At 34.2% G+C, this 25,022-nt stretch overlaps 1 protein-coding gene across 3 annotated transcripts in view; it reads right to left on the reverse strand.

Moving 5' to 3' along the window:
* Positions 1-241: 241 nt before the first annotated feature.
* Positions 242-25,022, reverse strand: part of LOC107036669 (CD63 antigen) — a 29,956-nt gene continuing 5,175 nt past the window's right edge. The window contains exons 2-6 of one of the 3 annotated variants that reach the window (XM_015254779.2): positions 23,883-24,071; positions 19,778-19,948; positions 11,212-11,433; positions 8,529-8,590; positions 242-4,355 (exon numbers count right to left, since the gene is read on the reverse strand). In XM_015254779.2, coding sequence (XP_015110265.1) covers positions 4,337-4,355; positions 8,529-8,590; positions 11,212-11,433; positions 19,778-19,948; positions 23,883-24,071 — 663 coding nt within the window. In that variant the 3' untranslated portion in view covers positions 242-4,336. Of the gene's footprint in view, positions 4,356-6,277; positions 6,732-8,528; positions 8,591-11,211; positions 11,434-19,777; positions 19,949-23,882; positions 24,072-25,022 lie in introns of those variants that run through there. The other 2 variants (XM_015254778.2, XM_015254781.1) reach the window with 2 other exon arrangements.

Below are 25,022 nucleotides of genomic sequence, written 5' to 3' on the forward strand. Positions count from 1 at the left end.
TAGAGGGTCCGCTTTGCCCCTACCTCCCCTATAACTTTTTTGCTAGTGAATTAGCAATTTGCTTCTGAATGGTAAATTGGGGAAGAAGATATACCAGCCATGAAACCATAATATGATCCCTAAATGTCCCAAATGTCTAACATGAGCTCCATATGCCCTGGTTAAACATCTAGCAGACGCTGAATAAATTAAAATTAAGGCATAGGAATAATGTTGAAGTACAGGTAAAAAGTAGAATAAAACAAAAAATCCCTTTTCTGAATTTTATAATTTTTTTGTTTATTTTCACTTATTTTATTTATACCATAAAAGCTAGACAAATATGTGCTAAAGACGAGTCGTTGGGCTCCTATCAATATATGCCACAAAATAAGTAACATCATAAAGAAATTACTTCGTAATACAAAGTTATTTCATATCGTTACAATAAAATTGGTATTTTGCATAATTCTCCATAATTCAGATGAATGAAAATAACATCTCCATAAAGCATTGCGAATCAGTCTGCCAATTGTTAAATTGATCAATATCTAAAATCCTCGAATACCAATTTTTCCATTAAAAATCTCATTTTTCGTATTCTTGGTAATTCTTTAGTTAATACTGATTATAATAAATTTTCTTCAATTTTTCAGTCTTTCACGTGTTATATTTTGTCTTCTTGTGAATTATTTTTTTCATCTGTTCTTTCATTTTTTTCTTTATATTTTTCATATATTTATGCCAATGCGATTGTCTAATGTCAGGTCACTAAATCAACAAATAATCATAGATAGAAAAAAAATAATAAAAGTATTGGAAAAATGTGGAAATTAATTTTTGAAATATTTCTTTTTTCGTTCGTTAATGACAAGGAGCGAAACTTTGGACATGTGCTATTACTAAGTATTCATAATTCCTCACTCTCTTTACCCCCTCTTGTTCCCCTCATTTTTTTTTAAACAAGCAATTAATTTTGCAGATTAATTAATGTTCGATCTAAACATCTAAATTCTTATCCTTAAACTGCTTAATTGAATTACAAATTAACAGTAATTATCATTAGGCACACTCCAAATGATAAAGTTAACAAATTAAATGTTGTTTATTTAATCTTGGTAATTAAAAATGGACGGCTGTTGATAATTAAAGAAGAGTAATGATAATTCAGTAGTAGAGAGGTGACACTTCTATTAATTATGCAAATACCTCGTGAGCAATCGATGTTGTAGGAAAATGTAAGAAGACTTTTTCCGAAGAGAATTCTCTGGGAAAAGAATATCTTCTATTTTCTCCAAAACTCGATAATTAACGAGATAATTGAAGAATTTGTTCAAGCAATCGGGATAAGATAGGAGAGACCAGAGCAAAATGGGATACCAGGAAAAACGACTGCTTAGCATAACTCCGCAAGCTTTTTTTGTTCTTAGGTGAGAGTCAAATGGTCTTGAGGGTCAAATAACCCCCAATGAGGTTTGAAGCTAAAGGTCCAATGGTCGTAAACATCAAAAGTCACTCAAGGATGTTTGGAGTTGAGAGTCAAATGATTTTTTTCGATCATTGTTCTCCAACCCGTTTGAACTTCATGACCATTTGACCCTCAAACCTAAAAATTGTGAAGGGTTGTTTGACCCTTAACTCAAAACGTCCTTAAGGGTCGTTTGACCCGTGTAAGCATTTGACAAAGGAAAGTCAATAAACTTCTTCTTTGTTTTTAGTTGAGAATGAAATTATCATGAGGGTCAAATAATCCCCAATGGCGTTCGGAACTAAGGGTCAAATGACCCTCACGGCATTTCGAAATGAGGAACAGACGATTGCTTCCGATTTCTCTTCTTTAATCCATTGGAACCTCAAGACCATTTGACCCTCAACCCAACCCACGTTTTTAAGGGCTGTTTGACCTTCAACTCCCAATATTTTTAGGGGTTGTTTGACCGTCAACTCCAAACGTTTTTAAGGTTATTTGAACCCGTATAATCATTTCACCAAGGAAAGTCAAGAAACTTCCTTGTTTTTAGTTGAGGAGAAAATGATCTATAGAGTGAGATAATCCCCAACGACGTTTGGAGCTGAGGGTCAAATGGTCGTAAGGGTCAAATGACCCTCAAGGCATTTGAAAATGAGGACCAAATGAACCTTTTCACTCTTCTCTGACCCGTTGCGACTCCAAGACTATTTGACCCTCAACTTCAAACGTCCGTAAGGGTCATTTGACCCTCACAACCATTTGGCTCGTAACTAAAAACAAAGAAGACAAAATTCCTTGGCTTTCTTTTTGTTTTCAGTTGAAGATCAAATGGTTTTAAGAGTCAAATGACCTTTAATGATGTGCGGAGATCAGGGTCAAATTGTCTTGAGAGTCAAGCGATCCTTACAGACATGCAGAGTTGAGGGTCAAATGACCCTTCATTCTTCTCTGACCCATTGGAAACTCACGACCATTTAATCCTCAACCCGAAATGTTCTTAAGGGTTGTTTGACCCTCAACCTATAACGTCCTTAAGGGTTGTTTGACCCTTATAACCATTCGACAAAAAAAACAAGACTTCGTTGTTTATAGTTGGGGGTGAAATGGTCTTGAGGGTCAAATGACCCCTAAGGAAATTCATAGCTAAGCGTCAACTGGACGTAAGAGTCAAACGACCCTCAAGGACATTTGGAGTTGAGGGTCAAATTGCCGAAAGAGGCGAGCGATCCTTAGAGACCTACCCGGTTAAGGGGCAATGACCCTTCCTGATCACTCTGCTTTACCCCTTAAGACCATTTGACCCTCAAAACAAAAAAAATCCGAATTACGCTAATTAGTCATATCTTTTGGTCTTCCATTTTGTCTTCTTCTCTCCTAGTCTCAATTGTATCTACTCGATTATCTCTGTTAATTACCCAAATATCTCGAGAATGGAAGGATTTAAGAGAAAACATCAAAAAACCGTTTTTATACAAAAGAAAATTCCCCATAAAAAACGTTTTCTGATGTTTTCTCCCATCACGAATCATTACGGAGATAATCCAACAGATAAGAAACAATTGATATTTTTCCAATTGCAATGAAAATTCGTATCCTACTAATAAAATTCGTTCTACCCCACCTCTACTGAATCATGAATAATACTTTCATCAGTGAACTAAAACTTAGCGTCCATTACCCACAATTACTTTCTAAAATCGCTCAATCTCCCTTCTGAAGTAGAAAAATAACCGAATCGAGAATTTTTCATTTCCAAAAAAATCCCAATTCGATAGATTTCTCGTTGTTTTTTTTCTCTTTTTATATTTAATGATAAATTTCGATTTAAGACACAGAGAAACAGTTGTACATCAATAGCATACAATTCCAGTGACAATGATAATAATTTTTCATCTGAATAAATCTCCCTTACTAATTAATCTCAGTATGCAGAAGCGTTTTATCTCGAATCACTCGAGATTATTCATTGTAAATAGCGGATTTAAGCCGCTTTTTATTAATCTTAAGCGGTCCTAAAACGTCACTCAATCTCTCCGTCCTCGAGGATCGTCTGTTCACCTCTGAAAACCCAAAAATAGGCTCATATTGCGGTTTATTCGTTGGCTGAGGCTTTTTATACTTGAGGCTTATGTTCACATTTTTCATCAACGTTTCGTGCTTGTCTTTGATATTGTTTCTCATTTGGCAAGTAGACAAATTGGCAGTTATTTAGCAAGCAGAGAACGCACTCCTCGAGACTGAACAATTTTAATATCTTAGTTTAATTATTTAATTCTTTAGTTGAGTTGTAAAACGTATGTGAAAGTCAAATTTATCTCGGTAATGAGCAGTTTTAGGAGAAAATGTCAAAACATTTTTTCTGTAGGGAATTCAATTTCCTGCGAAAAAGATCTTTGACATTTTTTCGTACAGTCTAGATAATTACCCAGATAATTCAATATTTAACTCAAGCATTCACTGGAATTTTGACATTTTCGTGTTTACTTGAACTATTTTATCAATTATGCAAATATCTCGGTGACGAGTGGTTTCAGCTAAAAATGACAGGAAAGATTTCACTCATTATCGAGATATTTTCAACTTTAACAAAATATGAACAATCGACTTGTTACGTTCTATCACTTCGCTGTTGAATTAATCGTTTATTCAATTTCATAGAGTTTTATTAATTTTCAACGCATTCTGCATTAAATTCCTTGCTATACACATTCAAAAGCACATGATTAAATTCGACGATTGATGTAAGAAAAACAAATTTTCCCCCACGATCTATGAGTTTCTCGATTATTCCCAATTTTATTTTTTTTTTCGATCGTGGATTTTCATTTTTTAACTTGAAATAAAATTAAATTGATTCTTTTTGAATGCCTCCTAACTGATGGCTGATCAGTGTGCTGTGGTTTCACTGTAATTAAAAGATTTGAATACATAAAGTCGGTATTTTTCGCAATTTTTCTTGTGTTTAATTAAAACATTGAGTTATTGATAAATTTGTTGAAACTCAGAATTAATTGAGTTACTTGAGGCTTTGCGTTGTGCAGAATTAATGGATGCAATTGAGGAGATTCAAGGGTTTGAAATTACCTAGGGGAGAGCGAGGTAAAATGAAAAAAAACCCAAAAAAACGACTGTTCAGCACAATTCAAGAAACTTTTTTAATGTTGAGGCTTAAATAGTCTTGGGATCAAATAACCCTTAAGAACGTTTAGAATTAGGGATCAAATGGTCTTAAAGGAATGGACATTTGACCCCTGATTCACATCTTCAATGATCGTTTGCCCCTCAACACCATTTAACCCTCAAGTCCAAACGTCCTTAAGGGCTGCTTAACCTTCAAGACCATTTAGCCCTTTCACTAATAACGAAAAGAAGTCAATAAACTTCTTTCTTGTTTCTAATTGAGCGTCAAATGTTTTTGTGGGTCAAATAAACCTTGAAGACATTTGCAGTTGAGAGTGATATGGTCTAGAGGGTCAAATAACCATTAAGGACGTTAAGGATTAAGGGTCGAATGGTCTTAAGAGTCGAAGGGATTAGAGCAGAGTGATCAAGGATTATTTGACCCTTCACCCTGCACGTCTTGAAGGATCGTTTGCCCCTCAAGACCATTTGACCTTCAAGTCCAAACGTCCGTAAGGGCTGTATAACCTTCAAGACCATTTAACCCTCGAGTAATAACGAGAAAGTGAATAAACTTCTTTCTTGTTTTTAATTGAGTATCAAATGGTTTTTTGTGTCAAACGAGCCTTGAAGACGTTTGGAATTAAGAGCCAAATGGTCTAGAGGATCAAACAACCCTCGAGGACGTTAAGGATTAAGGGTCCAACAAATTAGAGCAGAGTAATCAGGAAGGGTCAGTTAACCCTGCACCCTGCACGTCTGAAAGGGTCGTTTGCCCGGCAAGACCATTTGACCCTCACCTCCACACGTCCTTCAGGGTTGTGTGACTCGACTACCTTTTGACCCTTAGCCGAAAACCTCATTAAGCATCGTTTGACTTTCAAGACCATTTGATCTTCGACTCATAACAAGAAAGATTCAAGAAACCTCTTCTTTGCTTTTAGTTGAGGATCGAATGGTCGTAAGAGTCGAGCTACTCTCTAAGACGGTTGGAGTTGTAGGTCAAATGGTCCAGAGGGTTAAACCCTTAAGAATGCTTAGGGCTAAGGGTCAAGTGCTCTCAAGGGTCTAGTAGATTGGAGTACAGTGATCGAAAAGGGCCATTTGACCCTTAATCCTGCACGTCTTCAACGGTCATTCGCCTCTCTTCCAAACTTGTTTAAGGTCGTTTGACCCTCAACACCATTCGAACCTCAACTAAAAAGAAAAACGAAAGTTTCTCAAATTGTGGTAACTAAACATTCTTTTTGGTCTTCTATTTTACCTCACGGTTAATTTTACCCCGCTCTGTGCTATTTGTTTGGTATTTATGTGAGAAAACGTAACAAGTCGAATATGAGAGGTCTGACAACTATGCAATTATCTCATAAACGAGTCATTTTTGGAGATGTCAAAAGGCCATTTTATAACTCATGACATTTCCTACAAAAAATCCCATAGATATTTTCTTTAAAAATCCATAATTATCGAGGTAATTAAAAGATTACATTTAGTGATTCTGTCGACTCACAGAATTTCACTAATTATGCAAATATCTCGATAATTATGGATTTTGAAAGAAAATGTTCGACTTTTTAGAACAGAATTAAGTTTCTTACAAAAAAGAGCCTTAACAATTTCTCTTGAAAAAACTATTATTTTACGATAGTTATGTAATTACTTCTAACAATTACATTAGTAGCTATATAGTTTTGCTACTAACGCAATTATCTTCGTAATTATTGATTCTGAGAGAAAATGCCAAAAGGCTTTTTTGTAGGAAATAGAATTTTTCTCCTCCCAAAACCGGAAATTAGCCAGACACTACTAATTACATGGGATAAAGTCAACAACGACTTCAATATTTTTATTAATTATGCAAATATCTCGATAATAAGTCCATTTGTTTATTCAAAAATTACACGAGTTATAAAAGAACTCGTAATCTTGACATTGTCTCCTAAAACTGATAATTATAGAAATAATTGCACAATTAACCAACAACTCCAAATTGCGAATTTCTTACACGAAATTCGCAAGAGCTTCCCCACTTAAATCTCCTCAAATAAACAAATAAAAAATATATATAAATAATAATCAACAAGCACCAAAGAACAACGATACAGTAGGCGAGAGAAATAATAAATAATTACTTAATCAATTTGTCCAAAGTTAACGAACCCTTCATAACGAAAAAAAAAAAAATCTTCAATTAGAAAAAAAATCAATTTCATATTTTCAAAATGGAGTCAAAATGTGATACTTGTCAACTTCTAAATATCAGTTTATCATTCTATAAATATTAAATTTAAATTTTTTAACATCTACGTAGACTTTACAATAGTAAGAAACAAGAGTAACTGTTGCTTAATATTATAATTCGTTAAATATTGCATTTAGTATTTTTCTTAAACTAAATCTAGTGGACTTAATGTTTTGTATATTTTTTTTATGTGGAGTAGCTACTTCTGCAGATGTCTCACTAGTTTAAAATAATTTTTTCAACAAAATAAATACATCGAGGGGGGGAATTATAACAAAATGGCAAATTGGTGATTGAGTGGCTTAAAGCTGACACGTTCGTTTCCTCAAAAATGCACAGAAACGTTGAGGCTCGTTACCCTGACAACTGCAGCATATTTATTTATTTGATAATGTTCTTTTTTCATGGCTTTTTTCGATTATTTTGACAATTTTTTTTTGCTATTGTTTGTTCACACATGCTTTGAGTTATTTTATAGACACACACTTAGTTAAATTACTTTCGATCACAGCGTCCTTTAATTTTGTGTTGTGAAGCATTTTTTTGTTGTTTATGGACAAAGACAGATGAAAATTCCGGAGTGAAGGGAATTCGAAGAGGCATTTTTTGTAAACAATTTTTATTAATAATGGAGTTGGTGCAATTGACGGAATTATTCAAGTTGTGATGGCTTTCTCATTATTATGGAATTATCTTGGAGATTGTGGAGTTCAGAAAAAAGTGCCAATTTAACAGCAACAAAAGGATTTTACTTATCGTCAAACCATCATTGATGTTAGGTCATCATGAATTTTAGAAATAATGTCAGGGATTAAAAAAATTCTTTTGACATTATCTTCAAATTTCCTCCATTGTACTTCACTCCTGAATTAACAGTAAAAATAAACTTCATAGAATGAAAAATTAGTGAGAGACAATGATTACACACATGCTTACAATTAGCAAAAAAGCTTTGTTTAAAAGTATCTTGATAGAATTCTTGGGAATTAGAATCGAAGGGAAAGGGATAACTAGGGAAAATCCTCTTGAAAAATATTCTATTTCAGACTTCGTTTTATCGCAAGAATCAATAATCCCGACAATCCTCTCACAAAATGGCAATTTTTAAGAGAATTTTCCCTAAAAATTTAGAAAGAAAAATCTCAATTCAGTTCAGTTGAAATAACAAAAAAAATTAATTGAAATAATTTTAATATTTCTGTCAATATTCACAGAGATTCATATAAACAAATAATTAAGATAAAAATTTTGAAGGAAATTCAAATGAAATACAAAATATTGAATGAAAAAGTAACGAAAAACAGATTTTTCACTGGTGTGGAATTGACATTATTGTTCAATTATTGAAGTTATAATCCATTGGTCGTCTTAACAGTCTTACAACAGTGTAAAGTTTGATGAAATGAAACGAAGAATGAATGAGATAAATGGAAACATTATTATGATTGAAGAATGAGAGGAGTAATTTACTCGTGTATTATTCGTGTGATTGAAAATGGTGATTTTTTTGTGCTTATGCAATTGTTAAACATTGACGTAGTCGTGTACATCGTGTGATGAAAAAAAAATGAAATTATAAAGATTCGATACAAATTGTGCACAGAACGATTAATTAGGCGATTTGTCGATCAAATTGTTCTTTTTTTTGTTCGTTTTTCATATTTTTCTTTTGTCTTTAGTTTTTTGTAATATAATTATTCAATTATCTCAGCTTACACAGTCTCGTATTCACGGCGGATTGATCGAGCCAAAAAGCAGGCGAATATCACTCCGATGAGCTGAAAGAAGAAAAAATTGAAACATTAATTTTTTTGCAATTTCCGATTTTATTTCATGACGTAAAACTAATTAGTGAATATTAATGAAAAAGATGATGTGAAAAGATTCATTTATTGTAGAATAATTTTCATGTGTTTGAATATATTTTTTCTTTTAGGGATCATTATTATGAATTTGTTGTGCTTTTTTCAGAGTTGGAAAGAAATTATAGCAATTTCGATTTCATTTAATTATTCTTAATTATAAACAATCGCAAGAAAACGGCTAGATCTCTGATTCCAATCGCACAATTGCTTCAGGAAACTTTGTTGTTTTTTGTTGAGGGTCAAACTGGTCTTAAATACGTGGTGTTGAGGGTTAAATTGTCTCAAGAGTCAAATGGACCTTTGTGATTACTCTCTTCTGATCACGACCACTTGACCATTAATCCTAAACATTTTTACGGGTCGTTTGACCCTCAAGACCTTTTGACCCTCAACTTCAAACGTCCTTAAGGGTTATTTGACCCTCAAGACCATTTGAAGCTCAACTCCTAACGGCTTTAAGGGTTGTTTGACCCCAAGACCATTTGATCTTTGACTCCAAGGTCAAAGGATCGTTTGACCTTGAAGACTATTGGAACTTCAACTCCAAGATACTTGAGGGTCATTTGACCCTCGATTCCAAACGTCCATAAAAGTTGTTTGACCCTGAGGATCATTTGAGCCTCAACTCCGAACGTCTTTTACTGTCGTTCAACCCTCCAGATCCTCTGACCCTCAACTCCAAACGTCCTTACAGGTTATGGGACCCTGAAGACCATTTAGACCTCAACTCCAAACGTCTTAAAAGGTAGGTTGACCCTCGAAACCGTTTGACCTTCAACTTCAAAAGTTCATAAGGGTCGCTTGACCCTCAGGATCATTTGCGCCTCAATTCGAAACGCCTTTTACTGTCGTTTAACCCTCAAAAGCCCATATAATCTTTGACTCAAAATTACTTTAAAATTCGTTCGATTCTCAAAAATATTTCAACCTCAACACCAAATGCCTTTAAGAGTCGTTTGACCGTCAAGACCATTTAAACTTTGACTTTAAACGACTTGGAGAATCGTTTGACCTTCAAAACCATTATGCCCCGCTCTCCTCTATGAAAAATCCCCAGGAGAATATCAAACATTTTTTCCACTCATTAATTAAGTGATAAAACCCAATTAGTCACATATGAGATTTACTAATCAAGTAATTATCTCGGAAATAATTGATTTCAGAGGGAAAATAAAACTCAGGAGACTCGCAGTCCCTCGTAGCTGATGAAATTCTCCGCAAGAGAGGTTTATTGACCTTCTGCCCCTAAACCTCTCATTGTCAAGATAAATTTGTAATTAATTGAATGAGATAAGTGCAGTGAGATTACTACACCACTACAGAGCAGAATATTTCAGTTCATCTTCACGTGTTATAAAAGAGTTATCAATCAAATGCAATGTTGCTTAAATGAATTATTGATACTATTCTCTTGCGACAAATCAATATTCGCTAAATTTTCAATTGTGTTTTTGATAGAGCATTAATTTTTGATAGTTTTAAATATGAGAAATTTTTTTTCCGATGTAGAAAATATGATTTTTACGATCAAAAAATTTATTGATCATTCGTTATCCATAACAAAACTTGCAACAGAAAATTGTTTCAAAGATTTTATGTTATACAAGAGAATGAATAAATTAATGGAATTCAAGAAAAATAAATCTCTAAAATGGTCTAAAAATGTTCTATAATGTTCCAGAATGTTCCAAACGATTCTGTACCTTTGAAGACTTCCTGTTCTAAAACGTTCCAGAATGATCTCCAATGTTCTAGAATGGTCCAGAATGTTCTAGAATTTTCAAGAATGTTCCAAACAATTCTGGATCACAGAATACTTCTTGTTCTGAAACGTTCCGGAATGTACCCAATGTTCTAAAATGGTTCAGAATGTTCTAAAATGTTCCAAAATGTTCTAAAATGTTCCAGAATATTCCAAACGTTTCTGAACCATCCATCCATTTCTGTTCTGGAATGCTTCAGAATGATTCCCAATGTTCCAGAATGTTCCAAAAGACTCGGAACCATCGAAGATTTTCTTAATGGTCAAGAATGTTCTAAAACGTTCCGAAATGTTCTAGAATGGTCAACAATGTTCTACAATATTCCGAAATGTTCTAGAATGTTCCTAAATGCTCTAGAATGTTGCAGAATTCTATGTTGCAGAGTTCTATAATCTGAAAACAGAAGTCCGGAATTTTCTAGAACCGTTCTAGGTCAATTCGTCCCAAAAAATATGACTCCTCAACAATTTAATTCCAACTTTGCCATTAGAATGTTCTATGAACCGGAAACGTAAGTCCAGAATCTTCTAGAACCGTTGTAGGTGAATTCGTCCCAAAAAATATGATCCCACGATTTTCTTTTGCTAAATTAAATCTAGCTTTATTGAGAATATAATGATGTAGTTTAGCTTCATAATTTCTGCATTTGAGGGTTCATTTTTAAAAATCATATTTGGTAGGAACTCACTGGTTTTCCCGAGCGAAACGAGCGTCACCCATGCCAGTAAATAATTAACAAATAACAAGTCAAATGTGATGAAGCTAATTTACCTGAATCAGGGCAACTCCGATGCCAACACCGCCCAATATGTAGGCTTTATTCTCAATAGTATCCTTGAATTTCTTCAAGCATCCATCGCTGTTCGAGGCAACAGCGTTAACATCGCACTCAGCTGTTGCTGATACCTCGGCACAACAAGAGGGTGGTAATTTTGGTTGTTTGAACTGCACCGGCCACCAGTCGGCTGATCCATTAATACCACAGCATTTGAACTGAAAATAAAACGATTGAATATCCCTTTTTCATCTCCCCCTAAGCTATCCGCAAATTGTGTTAACAAGGGAATAAACTGGGGAGTTAAAATTAGAGGCATTGACGAGCAGAGGAAGTTGTGAACACAACAATGGGTTAAGACCTATTTTGCTGCAGAATTCGAAGAGCTGCAGGGGGAAGAAGTTTCCGGTTGAAATTTTTCTTCGGTTGTGACTCGGCAAGTTTACGAGTTTCTATCTATACACTCTATTTTTCATTTCGCAAGTTGGAGAATGGGATTTCCTGTGGGATGGAGGTCTATGGAGAACTTTTTAGAATGTCATTTTAGAGCAACTACTTCCTGTCAATTTACGGTCATAAATAATATAAAATATCCAAAAAAAATCGAACTCAAAAAAATCCTTTCATTTTTGTTATTGTTATCAATTTTTTGAGCCACGACTAATCCTATTTTGATGACAATTTTTTCAATGATCGTTGAAAAATCGGTTTTTGGAAAAAAAAATTTTTTAAATCTGTATGAAAAATTGAACTTTAATTGACGTCAATGAATAGAGCTTATTAAAGTCTACATTCATGGAAAAATTCATAAAATTTAATTGATTCCTTTTAAGGCAATTCCAAATAAATGAAGAAAAAAGACACCATCTAAAAATCGCATATTCAGACTTTTTATCGAATTTCCGTACCACTGAAATTTCAAGGAATTTCGTCATTGAAAATTCAGAATCTCGTGGAAAAATCAAAGAGAACTCTAATTTTCAGTTGCGTTTTTCCCTGAAAATGAATAGAAAACCAGAAAATTCCGGTGAATATATTCATGAATTTTCAGGACAGTGACACTGTCAAAATCATGAAATTTCACATTTCACTGAAAATTCAATGTAATTTAGCACTAAATATTCATATTAGATTAGAAATTCGAATAAATTAAGAAATTCTCATCTTTATGCTGCTTAAAATCCTGGAATTTTACTGAATTTTCAGTGAAACCTGAAAATGCATGATTTTTCCCCCTAAATCGCATTCAGTGTCACTGTCCTGAAAATTAGTAGTCAACTGTCTATGAAATTTAATTTTTTTCGAACAGGGTAACACAAAAAATTGGAAACTTAAATTTGAGCGATAACAAAGCTTCCATTTGGAAACAAAATGATGCGACCCCTCCTTAACCCTAGTCTGGTCACTATACTCGAGCCTGCGACTCTGGTCACCTCTGCGGGGATTCCCCGACGTGCTATTTAGGCTCTAGCGTTGCCGAATTCAGTCTACACTGCCCGGGCGCGTTTAGCGAGTTTCCGGCAACTTCGCGTGATGGGCAGTTTCATTTAACGATGTTCAAGAGCGGTTAAAAAACGCAGCCAATTTCTTGAAATTTTTTAAGTACATTCTCCGATATATTTCGATGCTCTTGGATTAATTATTTCCCATTTATTATTAAAATTGCATACACAAATGGTTTGATGCATGTAGGATGTAGGAAAAAAATTAAATAGTTATAAAAAATATTATTTGACTACAGAAGAATCTAAATGTTCGTCTTATTTAAGGGATTGCGTTTCTCAGGAATACAATAGATTCCCCTCCGCCTCACCTCCTACATTCCGTCATCGTTTGAACATCGTTAACATGGAAAAAAATAATTCAGTAGCGAAGTGGTAAAACGGTATAAGTCAATTTTGACTATTGGCCAGTTTTCAATGAATATCTCGTAATCTAAGGGAGATAGAATACTTTTTGTTATAACCTTTTTTGTAGACCCGATTGAGAGCTACAACAAATGTAATTACGAAAATTTCGCTATTTCTCTTAGATTCGGAAATATTCTTCAAAAACTCAACTGGGAGACAAGTTGACTTAAACCATTTTACCACTTCGCTACTGAATTCATCTGTTCGAAATAATTTATTTTCTTTACGAATTTCGGAAAATATGTTGTTCTAAAAACTACTATAAATCTTTAGACACTTCAATTGAGAAAGTCAATTTTTTTTAATTTTTCCGGTTAGCCAGTCAATTATAATTAAATAAAACCGACGCGCGGCGGTGTTTCCCTCATATGGTGACCAATCTAGGGTTAATCATCTCAATTCTCAATGAAAAATATGAAACCAAAGCCACATAACGTAATTCAACATGGCAATTCGATCAACCAATCGACCTTGGTAACTAGGTCTCGATGTAGCCCACGACTTCTCCTATTATCAATAAAAATTACCCAACAAGACCTTTCACTACGAGCACTGTTGTGCAATATTTTATGACTCGTGTGACACCTCTGGAATATGCGAACACGAAACCCCGGGTCATTGCCTTCAACCTCTTCCTCCAATACCATAAACAGTGTGCATCGTGCATCGCATACAAACGTGTGATAAGTTAAAAAAAGAAATGAGTGCTACTGTACTGTTACAATTCTGGAAAAAATAAGGGGGAATGTTATGGGGTTGGTAAAAAAAACTATTGCAACGAGGGTGAGGGCATGGGGCAAAAATGTTTTCTGAGAATTCTCTTGGGGCTGAACTGCACACGGTCACGCAATAATCGTTACCAACACGCGACCCTTCCTCCGCGTCTCGACCCCTTGTCTAGACAACTTTTTGTGAGTGGTTTTTCATTTTCAATCAACGAAACGCTGATTTCTGCATCTCGGGAGGCCTTTCTCTACTGCGATGCGGCGGTTCTGAGGGCTCAGATGTTGGGTTTGGTGAGGATGTGGTTTTTTAATTATCCGGGATGATGGCATTACCGTTTCCCGTGGTAGGACTGAGGACAATTGGATATTACTGTTAGTCTTCGTTTTAGGCGACATTCCCGAGTGGAAATTTCACTCAGTTTGGATCTACATTAGTTTTACATTCAATACTGGTCAGAATTTATTGATTAGACTTTCGGATCAGGATCTGATGAGATTCTGAATGGAGTATTTGTATTCATTGTGGCGGAGTGAATTGTGATCCTATTCTGATCAGTCAAATCTCGACTAGATCCGTATCGGATCCGGTACTGTTCAGGAATATCGAATCCTAGAATTTTGACCAGGCATGGACCCAAACAAGCGTTACATTTCTGATCCAAAATTGATCAAAATCAGTTTTTACTGGTCAGTCTCTTATTCTATCCTAATTTGAATTTCCACTCGGGTCAAGGGGAGACTACTATGAGTTTTAAAAGTCGTGGGTTATTGGAGTGAGACTTTTCACACGTTGAAGATCGATTATACAGATCTGAAAACGAATAATTAGTGGAAATTTTTTTTTATTGTTCGTTTGCCCGAAAACGCTTAAAATGCTAAAAACAGTCCAGGGCCTCCAATTTTTGAGCTACAGAAGATTTTTTTGTTTCAAAATTTTCGGAAAAAGGTGTGGAACTACAATTACGAGCCAGTTTTTTGGAATTCGACTCCTACACAGCTGATTTCTTTTTTTTTTCGCNGCTAAAAACAGTCCAGGGCCTCCAATTTTTGAGCTACAGAAGATTTTTTTGTTTCAAAATTTTCGGAAAAAGGTGTGGAACTACAATTACGAGCCAGTTTTTTGGAATTCGACTCCTACACAGCTGATTTCTTTTTTTTTTCGCAAATTGCAAATTAATAATTTGATGTATCTAATGGCTGTTAGATCGTCATTTGTCACAATAGTCAATGGCTGTCAGATCGTTAGTTACCATGATAAATTATCCATTCACTATTTCCTCTCTATCGGACTTATTTCTTAATCTTCATTAAAAACGCTCTTTGAAAATGTTCAGTTTTTTTTCTACTTTTTTTTATTGTACAATCATAATTTTTAGGCACCCCTGCGTGATGTAAAATCCAATGGAAATTGTGATATATTTTACATTATGAAGATCGAAAAACAATCTATATAACGTTCGAAAGATAATCCACCCGGGCCTTAAATTTTTAATTATTGAACTATCACTGGGAAATTATATTTCAATTTTCCAAAATTAAAGAATTCTCATGTTACTAGGCTACTTAAAATCCCACGTAAAGACTTGATAACCCTTACTAGAAAATGAAAGTCGTCTGAAATATTCAAATACTAAATTATTTAATTCAGGATCGTGTGGGCACAAAGTATGCAGTGAAAGCCTTGTGCTGTACACCTTCAAATATTCATAAATCATCGATTGAAATTATCTTTGCACCCTCGTGAAAATCGTCACCTCCGCCTAAAAAAACATTCAAAAACTTCTGCCAGCGAATTTTCCCGGTGTTTTTCCGTCGCAAAAATTAAAATTGAGAATCGAAGAAGTTTCTATTGATTTTTGATAATCAGAAAATATCACGTTTTGAAAGATAAAACAAAAAATTTGTTTCCATTTTTCATTTTCTTGTTTTTTTTGGTATTCCACAGGCACAAGGGGATCCGCCAATAATACCATTGAGTGCATTCGTGCGAAGATACTCGAGCCTTACGCAGACTATACGTGAAAATATACTAGGGGGAGTAGAATGATATTGATTTGCAATATGAGCAAGGTCTGACAGGCTCGTACGTGGCAACTTTAAGGTACTCCATCAAGTGTATATGATACGCTACGTGTCATCATGGCCGTCTAGGTAGCCCTCTTTGTCCTCGGCTCGATTTTTTTTCCTCGACACTCTCAGCGCTGTTTCAGGGCGTAATTAAGTGTCCTACTTATGGTTTTTGCTTCGGAATGGAAGCTTTGTAATCGTTTAAATTCAAGTTTTGAATTTTTTCGAGCATGTGTCAATAAAATTTTTCTATTAAGGGGAAACGGAACCTCTGCGTTTATATGAATCTTTAGAATTGTGTTTTCTCCTGCAATTATTATTTTTTATTCATTAAACTACATCATTGACTCAACAATGCGATAATCGAGTTGATAAAGTAATTTCATAGATAGAAATTCTAAGATTTGATGTAGACAAAGGGGTTCCGTCTCCCCTTAAGACCCGGGTGTACTATCTTTCGAACGTTATCTCGATATTTTTTTTTATCTTTCGTCATCTGGAAATTTCAATTGAGTCCTGCATCATGCAGAAGTTTTGAAAAATTATGAGTGAATAATCAAAAAAAGTAGAAGAAATTCTTAATTTTTTCAAAGGGCATTTTTAGTTTATATTCAGAATAAGTTGAATAACAATAAATTGAAAAATATATCTGATTTACGGTGACAAATGGCGGCCCGTCACCCAATATCATGCAGGGGGAAGACTGATTTCGTAAATCTTTTTCCACACTGCGCAGAGACATTTATTACGGAAAAGACTCTTTGAAAAAAGTTGTAATATTTGGAGAATTTTTTAATCACACTTTTATCATATAAAAATGGCAGATGATTACATACCACTGTTTTGAAAATTGAGATACCTAGCTGTCACTTCCCATGAGGAGTTAGTGTTTTGTTATCCACCATGGAAAATGACAGCTAATAGATAATTTGCCACAGCGAATCAGATATTTGTAATTTTCACTTTTTTCAACTCATTCTGAATCTCAATTAAAAACGCTCTTTGAAAAAGTTCAGGATTTTTCTTTTTTTTTAATTATTATTCTATCATAATTTTTGGGAGTTTCTACATGATGTACCACTTAATTGACAATTTTGGATTACGAAAGATAAAAAAATCCAGTTAACATTCGAAAGATAGTACAACCGGGCCTTAACATTTTATCAAAGGGCTGAGGGGAGAGATAGAACCGGAAAAAAGACAGTCGGGTGTATAGAAGACAAGTGGGGAATTGCTATGTTCTTGATATTGTCTAGTTATTTTTGCTAATAAATTAGCAATATGCTTCCGAATGGTCATCTTGTACATCATTTTTTTTATTGTATATCAAATTTATCCTTTCATATTATTTCATTTATTTCTATTACATATCTATTTCAATTCATTATCTGTGATCCTCAACTTAAACCAATTATTATCATTCAATGATTACTATGATTATCCTCATTATCTTTTTTTTATACAGCCGATTTCTTCTTATGGTTCTATTACTCTCGTCTCTTTGTCACTTTATGGACTGTCATTTTTGTTTTAATCATATGGTATTTACTTTGAGAGCTATATTTTCTGTTTCGTTTTTTAACGATCAGATGAAATCTTTTCTAATTTTGGTTGACACCGTGGCTTGAATGTATTTCAACGATACATTTTATCCGAAAATCTTTTAGAACTATTCAATTTCAGTGATGAGTATTTATATTTATGTTCAACAGTTTTTTATGTCTCGAAATTTCATTGGTAATTCACTATTTTTCACTATTTTATTATTTTTGGAAAATTTAAAATCGTTAGAATGGAATTTAAATATTTTCAGTGGAATTGATCTTCTACAGGTACACTGGGGTTGCTCACCACCCCACTGCATTTTCTTCTGATTGTCATTCCTGTATAAATGAACCTCACAGGATTTACTTTTGAGGGCAAAGAACGTTGCATAAATTTTTCGTTGAATTTTGCAGTCCATATTTTTCTCATATTTTTGTCACTATTTTTCGCGTGATATAAAGAAACAGCTTTGAAAGACGCAGGATAATACCCTCATATCGAGAAAAACACTCATTAAAACCGCAGATAGAACTCGATTGAATTAATGGAATAGTTCATTTTATAACGAATCTTTGTTTTTCTTCAATTAATTTCGAGATTGTAATAATTAATGAATTGTTTTCAAGTTGAAGAATGATTCATTCGATTATAAAGTGGCGAAACAACAAGATTACTTGCCTCAGAACAGATACGAAGTATTTTTAGAGCCGATTAAATTATTTACCCAGGGAAAGTGATTAAAAAAGATTAATTATTCTTAGGAAAAAATACAGAGGAAATGAATTTTGTGGCATGCATCAATTCCTCAATTCATTATTTGAATTTAAAAAATCTGGAGACTCAATTCCGAAGCCAATTGATCTATGAGACCATCTGATGTTCGACTACAAAAGTAGAAAACAATTTCACTGGAAAAAAAATAGCCAAAGTACTTGGATGTCCTTAACCCTAGTCTGGTTACCCTACGCGACCCAACGACTTGGTCACGTCCGCGGGGAAGTGCCGCCGTGTTATTTAGGCCCGAACGTTGCCAAATTCACTCTACACTGCCCGGGCGCGTTTAGCGAGTTTCCGGCAACGTCGCGTAACAGGCAGTTTCATTCAACATGGGAAAAAATAATTCCTCTGTGAGAAAAAAATTGTTTTCTTCAGGAATTTCGAGAGTTATGTTGTTCTGAAACTACTCTAATTTTTTAAATACTTTAATTGGAAAAGTCAAATTTTTTGAATTTTTCTGATCAGCCATTCAATGGTAATTCAAGAAAAACGACGGGCTGCGGCGTTTCCCTCATATGGTGACCAATCTAGGGTTAAGGAACTTCCGCACTAAATATATGGGAGTAGAAGGAAATGGCCTGCAGAGCTGAAATTTTGAGAATATATTCTTTGAGTGATTGCAAATATCCTCCCGAAGCCCCAAAACGCTGAACCAGGTAGATTGTTGAGGAGAAAATATGAAAAATGTATCATCAACACAGAGTCTTATGGCACCATTCTTTCAAAAATCACAAAAAAATAATTGACAATGGAATAAAAATCCAAACGGTTCACGAATAGAACCGTAAATATTTCATGAATATATCCCCACAATTTCATTAGCCGTTACCACAGAGATTATTTGTAATTATTGAAAATGTATGGCATAGTTCGGGATTTTAGTTACGTTAGAGGAAACTGATGGCTGAATATGGCAACGTTGAGGGAGATTAGAGTGCGCGCGGCGTAGGCCATCGTGTGAACTCCGCCAAGGCATATACTATAGATTCTATAGTACAGTGTAGGATTTTATCGAGACGCAAGAATACCAACTGCGTCGAACAAAAATGCGTGGTTGTCAAATCTCTCATGAAAATTTTTATTTGTTAAAAAATTCGGATAAATAATATTTCGGAATAAAAATTATTTGGAATTGATTAATAGTGAATAATAAGTGCAAAGAAACCCAAACGACGAAATTTCAATACACCCTTGAGCCTTCCGTAATTTCGTTATTTTTTTTTCAAAGGATGCAGCGGAGTGTCGGAACCTTTGATATTTTCCCCTGCTCCGTAGTCCCAAAATTTACTGCGGAAGTTGTTTAAGGGTCAATTATTTAATATGTTACGAGAGTGCATGATAATAAATAAATAAAATAAATGAATATTCTGACTTTTTAGACTATATTTAGTTGCCCTAATACAAAAAATAGGAAACTTAAATTTGAGCGATTGCACAGCTTCCATTTGGCAGCAAAACCGACTGAAGAAATGTTCGTTTTTCTTCCACCAACTTTTACATCTTCACTTGTAATTATAGAAATTGAAAGAATTACTTACATCAACTTGAAGGGTATCCCAGGCATTATGCACATCGCCGTCAGTGTGGTACGTTGACATGGAGTTGTTCATGCGGTTAAGTAGCATCTTACCGACCTCATTACGCATCATGTATCCCGAAATGCCTGCACCCAGCTCGAGGGCGAAGATAAGCAGTAGAAGAACTGAGAACTAAAGAAACAATGAGAGAAATCAGTCGTGAAGTTCAAGTCGAAAACAACATGTTTGTTAATTTCGTCATGTCGATGGCGAGTCATTTTAAGAGAAAATGTCAGAGGATTTTTTTGTAGAGACGAAAATTGCTGACATATTCCCCTGATGATACTCGTTATTTTAGACGATTCTTAGGTAGACGATCCACGATCTCAATTATAAAATTATTGATGTCGAATGTGGAGTTTTCGTTAATTATGTAATTACATCAATAATGAGGGGTTCAACGAGGAAATGTCAAAAGATCTTCATTTTTAGGGGACTAGACTAGACGCACGCGCTGACCTATCGCCTCATTTATTTCATTGATATAAAAAGTTATTTTTATTGAGATATTTCTTTCTCGGAACAAAGATTGTATACTCGAACCAATTTCAAATAAATAAGATCTTACCATGAATATCAATTATTTGTTCCTGAAATACATTTACTTGAATCAAATAAAACAGTCCTTGGCGTCAAGTCACATGTATTCACCACAAAAAAGGAAAAGTTCTTTTTTTTTTAACCTAATACAATCTCCAGTCGAGAAATTTTCTACTTTCATGAATTGATCCAAAATTCGTACCGAGGAGATGATTACATTGAGGAATGAATTGAATGTTGTTTTCTTGAATGAAGCCGATGTTTAAATTGAGCTTTCCGTACATCACATTGAACGAAATTTGTGATGTCCAAGTTTATGTAGAATTGCCGTAATCTGTGCTTCTGTTATTGTAAACTAATGCGATTTTTTTTAGTCAAGAAATATAAACTTCTTTCAACTCAACGACATCTGACTACAATGTCAAAGCTTTTTCCGCGTAACAATATTCATCCTGATTCGACACACAAAATGTTCACTTCAATTATAATTTACTTGGAACAACGTATGATCGTGTTGATTGAGATAACAACGTATTTAGTCATGACAATAATTTTGATTTTTGAGTAAAACAACGAATTTCTGGAGTCAGAAAACTTTTGGGTAGAAAGAAATCAGATACTCTCATTATTGCGACAAATAAAAGGAGCTTCAACTCTAGAGAAGTTCGAGTTCTCCCAATCAAATGTATCTCAAGAAGAGATAACTGGTATCTACTATAAAATCATCTTTATTTGAAAATTAACAACCTAATGATAGTTGGTTCAAATAAAATTCTCATGATAAAATTAATTTTTTCTGTCAGTGTTGTGAGATGTTTCCTTTTCTTCATTCAAATTTCAAATATATTGAATTTCATACCCTCATATATGCATTAAAAAATAGATGATGCAACGGAAAAAAAAGAATCAATAATAAAAATGAATGATAAGTGAAAAATGAATGAATAATTTTGAATCTGTGATGGATTGCCTTTCAGTTGCCCAATTATACTATTCAAATTGTCCAAATTATTTAGGTCAGAGGGAAATAGAATTATTCAACTTTCTTAATGCTGGGTTTACTAAGGTTTTCTTCAAACAAAGTTGATGAGTGTAAATAGCAAGAATTATGGCATTTTCTGATATTTTTGACGTTAAGTATGAAAGAATCTGAATGGAACACAGTGAAAACAATGATTGATTTTTTCACTTTGAACAGATAATTGTAATATTCATTAGAAGATTTCTGATGCGAATAAAAAGAAGCTAACACAATATTTCAAATTAAGTTTTAGTTCTTAATTTGGCACGAAATTGTGTTAGTAAGATGAACAACAGATTAATCAAATTACCGAGTGAACTGACTAAAGTCGGATATTACGTTACAAGTGTGAAAAAGGGGTATGTTAAGGATGTTTAACCCATCAAATAGACAACTGAGTTGAAAAGAAAAAGAAAATTGACGAAATAAATCATTCATGTTACAAATTATTTTTCTCATTAAATTAGAAGTGTTGTAGCGTACTTTTTCGCTCTCAAAAACAATAATTAAAGAAAATGTTCAAAAATAATGGAGGACTTGTGACTGCGGTGGTAACAGTCGAATTCTGATCGGGCAACATCGCACGCTTCGGCTAGTAGTGGGGTTGTAACAGTGAGATGAATGTTTGTGTGTGCTATACGTGTCCATATGCTTCCAGCACTGGATTATCGTCACCGACTTTACCGACCTCGATCAGCTGTTGTGCGGTGTTGTCGCGTCGCTCGACTCGTAATGGCGGTCAAATTTTTTTTTGAGGAATTCGAAAATCAATCGAAGATATCACGGCTATATGACCCGGTCCCCTACTTGTTCTCATCGGCAATAGATTTTCCACAGTCTAAAGTAAATGGCTTGTGATTTTTTTTTCAATATCTTGAGTGTCTAACCCATGCAACATTTCGATCAAAGTTCACACGGTCACGTTTCTTACCTAAGCGTAATGTTACAGGAAGTGTTTTCAGACATTAATTTCTCACTAGGATGCCCCGATGGAAGGATTAAGATTATTACTAACGTGTGGCTCAAATATGAACCTGGCATATGAGACAATATCAGAATTATGGTGAATAATGTAAGTTTTGACTAAACATCCTTAAATAGACACTATGGACTGGACAATTTCTCTGAAGCTAAAAATATGCTCTCAACAATAATTCTTACTTATTGAAAACAATGCAGTTTCGTAACTGGGCCTTGTTTCTTAAAGGTTCTATGACTGCATCACTAACGGTATTATGAATTTTTAAAAATTTCCTGAACAGTCCCTGTGGGATTCGGTGAAGGATAGAAGGGTTTTGTAACGTAAAACACTCGGAATTAACGTATATATCGAATTGAATTTATTCACAGCGAAAGTAACTTTGGTTTACACCATGAGAGCTGGAACGAGAGTGAGCTCCTGCGACAACGGTATTAGATCATCCGATCGAGGATGTCCGAATTATTACAAATCGTCGCGGGGATGTCTTGCGACAAGGACAGCGATATATCGACGACACGTGTCACGGTACGAAAGTCGGTTGCTAAGCCGAGCTCGAAAACAATACATTGAAGTGGTGTGAAATAACGATAAAAGTAGGTTCGCTACAGTCCCTTTTCCTCATTTTCTCTGAAGGCGATTATCGAGATGATTGAATAATTGCTTGGGTGGATGCATAAACGAAAAATGGCCTAATAATTATGCAATTATCTCGATAGTCAGTTGGTTTTCGGTGAACTGCCGAAGGTCTTTTTTGTAGCCCATAAAATTTCATACAAACAAAGATTTCTCATATTCTTGTGTTGAACCACTAATTAGCGAGATAATTCAATAATTAAAAATCAATGACAGTTTAAATAAAATGTAAAATTTTTGTTAATTCTGAAATGATTCCCATAATGGGTTGGTTTGCAAAAAAAAATCAACTTTAATAACAGTTTCTATCGAATTTCCTTTAGTATTCAATAGAATTCAAAATTCTTGGACAACAGGAAAATGAGAATTCCGCAACTCAATTTTCAATAAAAATATGGATATTCAGTACCTAATCACACTGATTTCTCAATTAATTGAAAATTCCAATATATATATTTACCTGAATTTTCTAGATTTTTAGATGAATTTTCACGGAATAATTGAATCGAAATTTATTGTTCCCATAGTTTTTTCCATGCAACTGGCATTTTTCAATGAAGAAATTCCTTGAAATTTAGTTGAAGTTTTACAAAATTGTCACATGATGAAAATCTAAACCAAAAAATTTCAACTGTGCAAGAGACCTTTATTATTGTCCATCAAATTTCTCAAAAAAGTGAAAATTCGATAATCAGCAAGCGATAATAATTCAACCGGAATATAAAATTCATGTCCATTTTGGAATAATCTCTGTAAAATATGAGAGATCTTTTCGTAGCCAATGAAATTCCGTCCAAAAAAGTCACGAAATCAACATAACATGTGATAGTTATGATACTTAAGGATTAATCATGCAGTTGCACTTTTTCTTATCAAATGTTGAGACTTACGGTGATTATCATGCAGTGGTTTTCCTTGACGGCCCCACAGCAACCGAAGAATGATATCAGGAAGACGATAACGCCGACAACTATCATAAGAACTGGTGCCGCAAAGAACCAATTATCTACGAAACTACGATAGCCACTGTAATAACTGAGGATCACTCCACCCACTGTGATGAATACTACTCCAGTTATCTGTAATTAAACGGTTTTTCATTCATAATGAGTTAATTAAGGTTTATTGCGATTATTGCGTATCCAGAAATATGAAAATTAATTTATGATGCATTCTATTGATCTGTTGTCTTCGAAAACGCGTTTGACTTTCAGATATTTAATTTCATTTTGAAAAGTGAGAAAAATTCGAATAAAAAATTCTGACGGATATTTGATATCTGACCGATATTTGAATTCGAAAGCTGTTTTTTTATTTTATTCCATAAAGACCCAACAGCACAAGGCCAATTACAGGATCAAACTACAGTCTAGATACAATATAAAAATGAAATCATTAATCGATAAAATTTGACAAAGCTGTCATGACGGCAAGCATCACTAAGATCATCCCCCTTTCTCCACTCATTTTTGGAGCACGTGAAAAACACATAATGATGGCATATGATATTTGTCGATGAGCATTTATAATTATGGTCGACCCTTAAAACCCTGAAGCGTTGGAGTACAATTTTTTAAATTTAGACACCAATTAAACACATGAAAAACACTTAATTTTGGTAAAAAAAAGTGACCTTTTTTGACCATACTCTGCTAACTTTACAGAGGTCTAAGATCAAACAGTTTACAAATTGTTTAGATTTATTGAGAAATAGATAGGGAAAGATAGGGCAAAATGGACCCCTAGAGCAAAATGGACTCTCTTTTTTCATTGAGGAAATTTTTCGACATTTTAGTGAACCTGTCTCTTCGCGATAGTACCGAAAAGTGGATTCAGGGTCAGATGTGCCTGAGAAGGACTCATTAGATCAACCAGATTAATAGGTAGACACTAACCAAAAGATAGACGACTTCAACTTTTTTTTAGTATTCTATAAAAAATGTAATAGAAATTGTATTACAAATTTCCATTCTTGATAATGAAACTAATGTACAATAATACGATGATTTTCTTATTTTTTATTGATGAAC

This window comes from Diachasma alloeum, unplaced genomic scaffold, assembly GCF_001412515.2.
Source record: "Diachasma alloeum isolate Michigan unplaced genomic scaffold, Dall2.0 Dall_scaffold_00210, whole genome shotgun sequence".
NCBI classification, from domain to species: Eukaryota; Metazoa; Arthropoda; class Insecta; order Hymenoptera; family Braconidae; genus Diachasma; species Diachasma alloeum.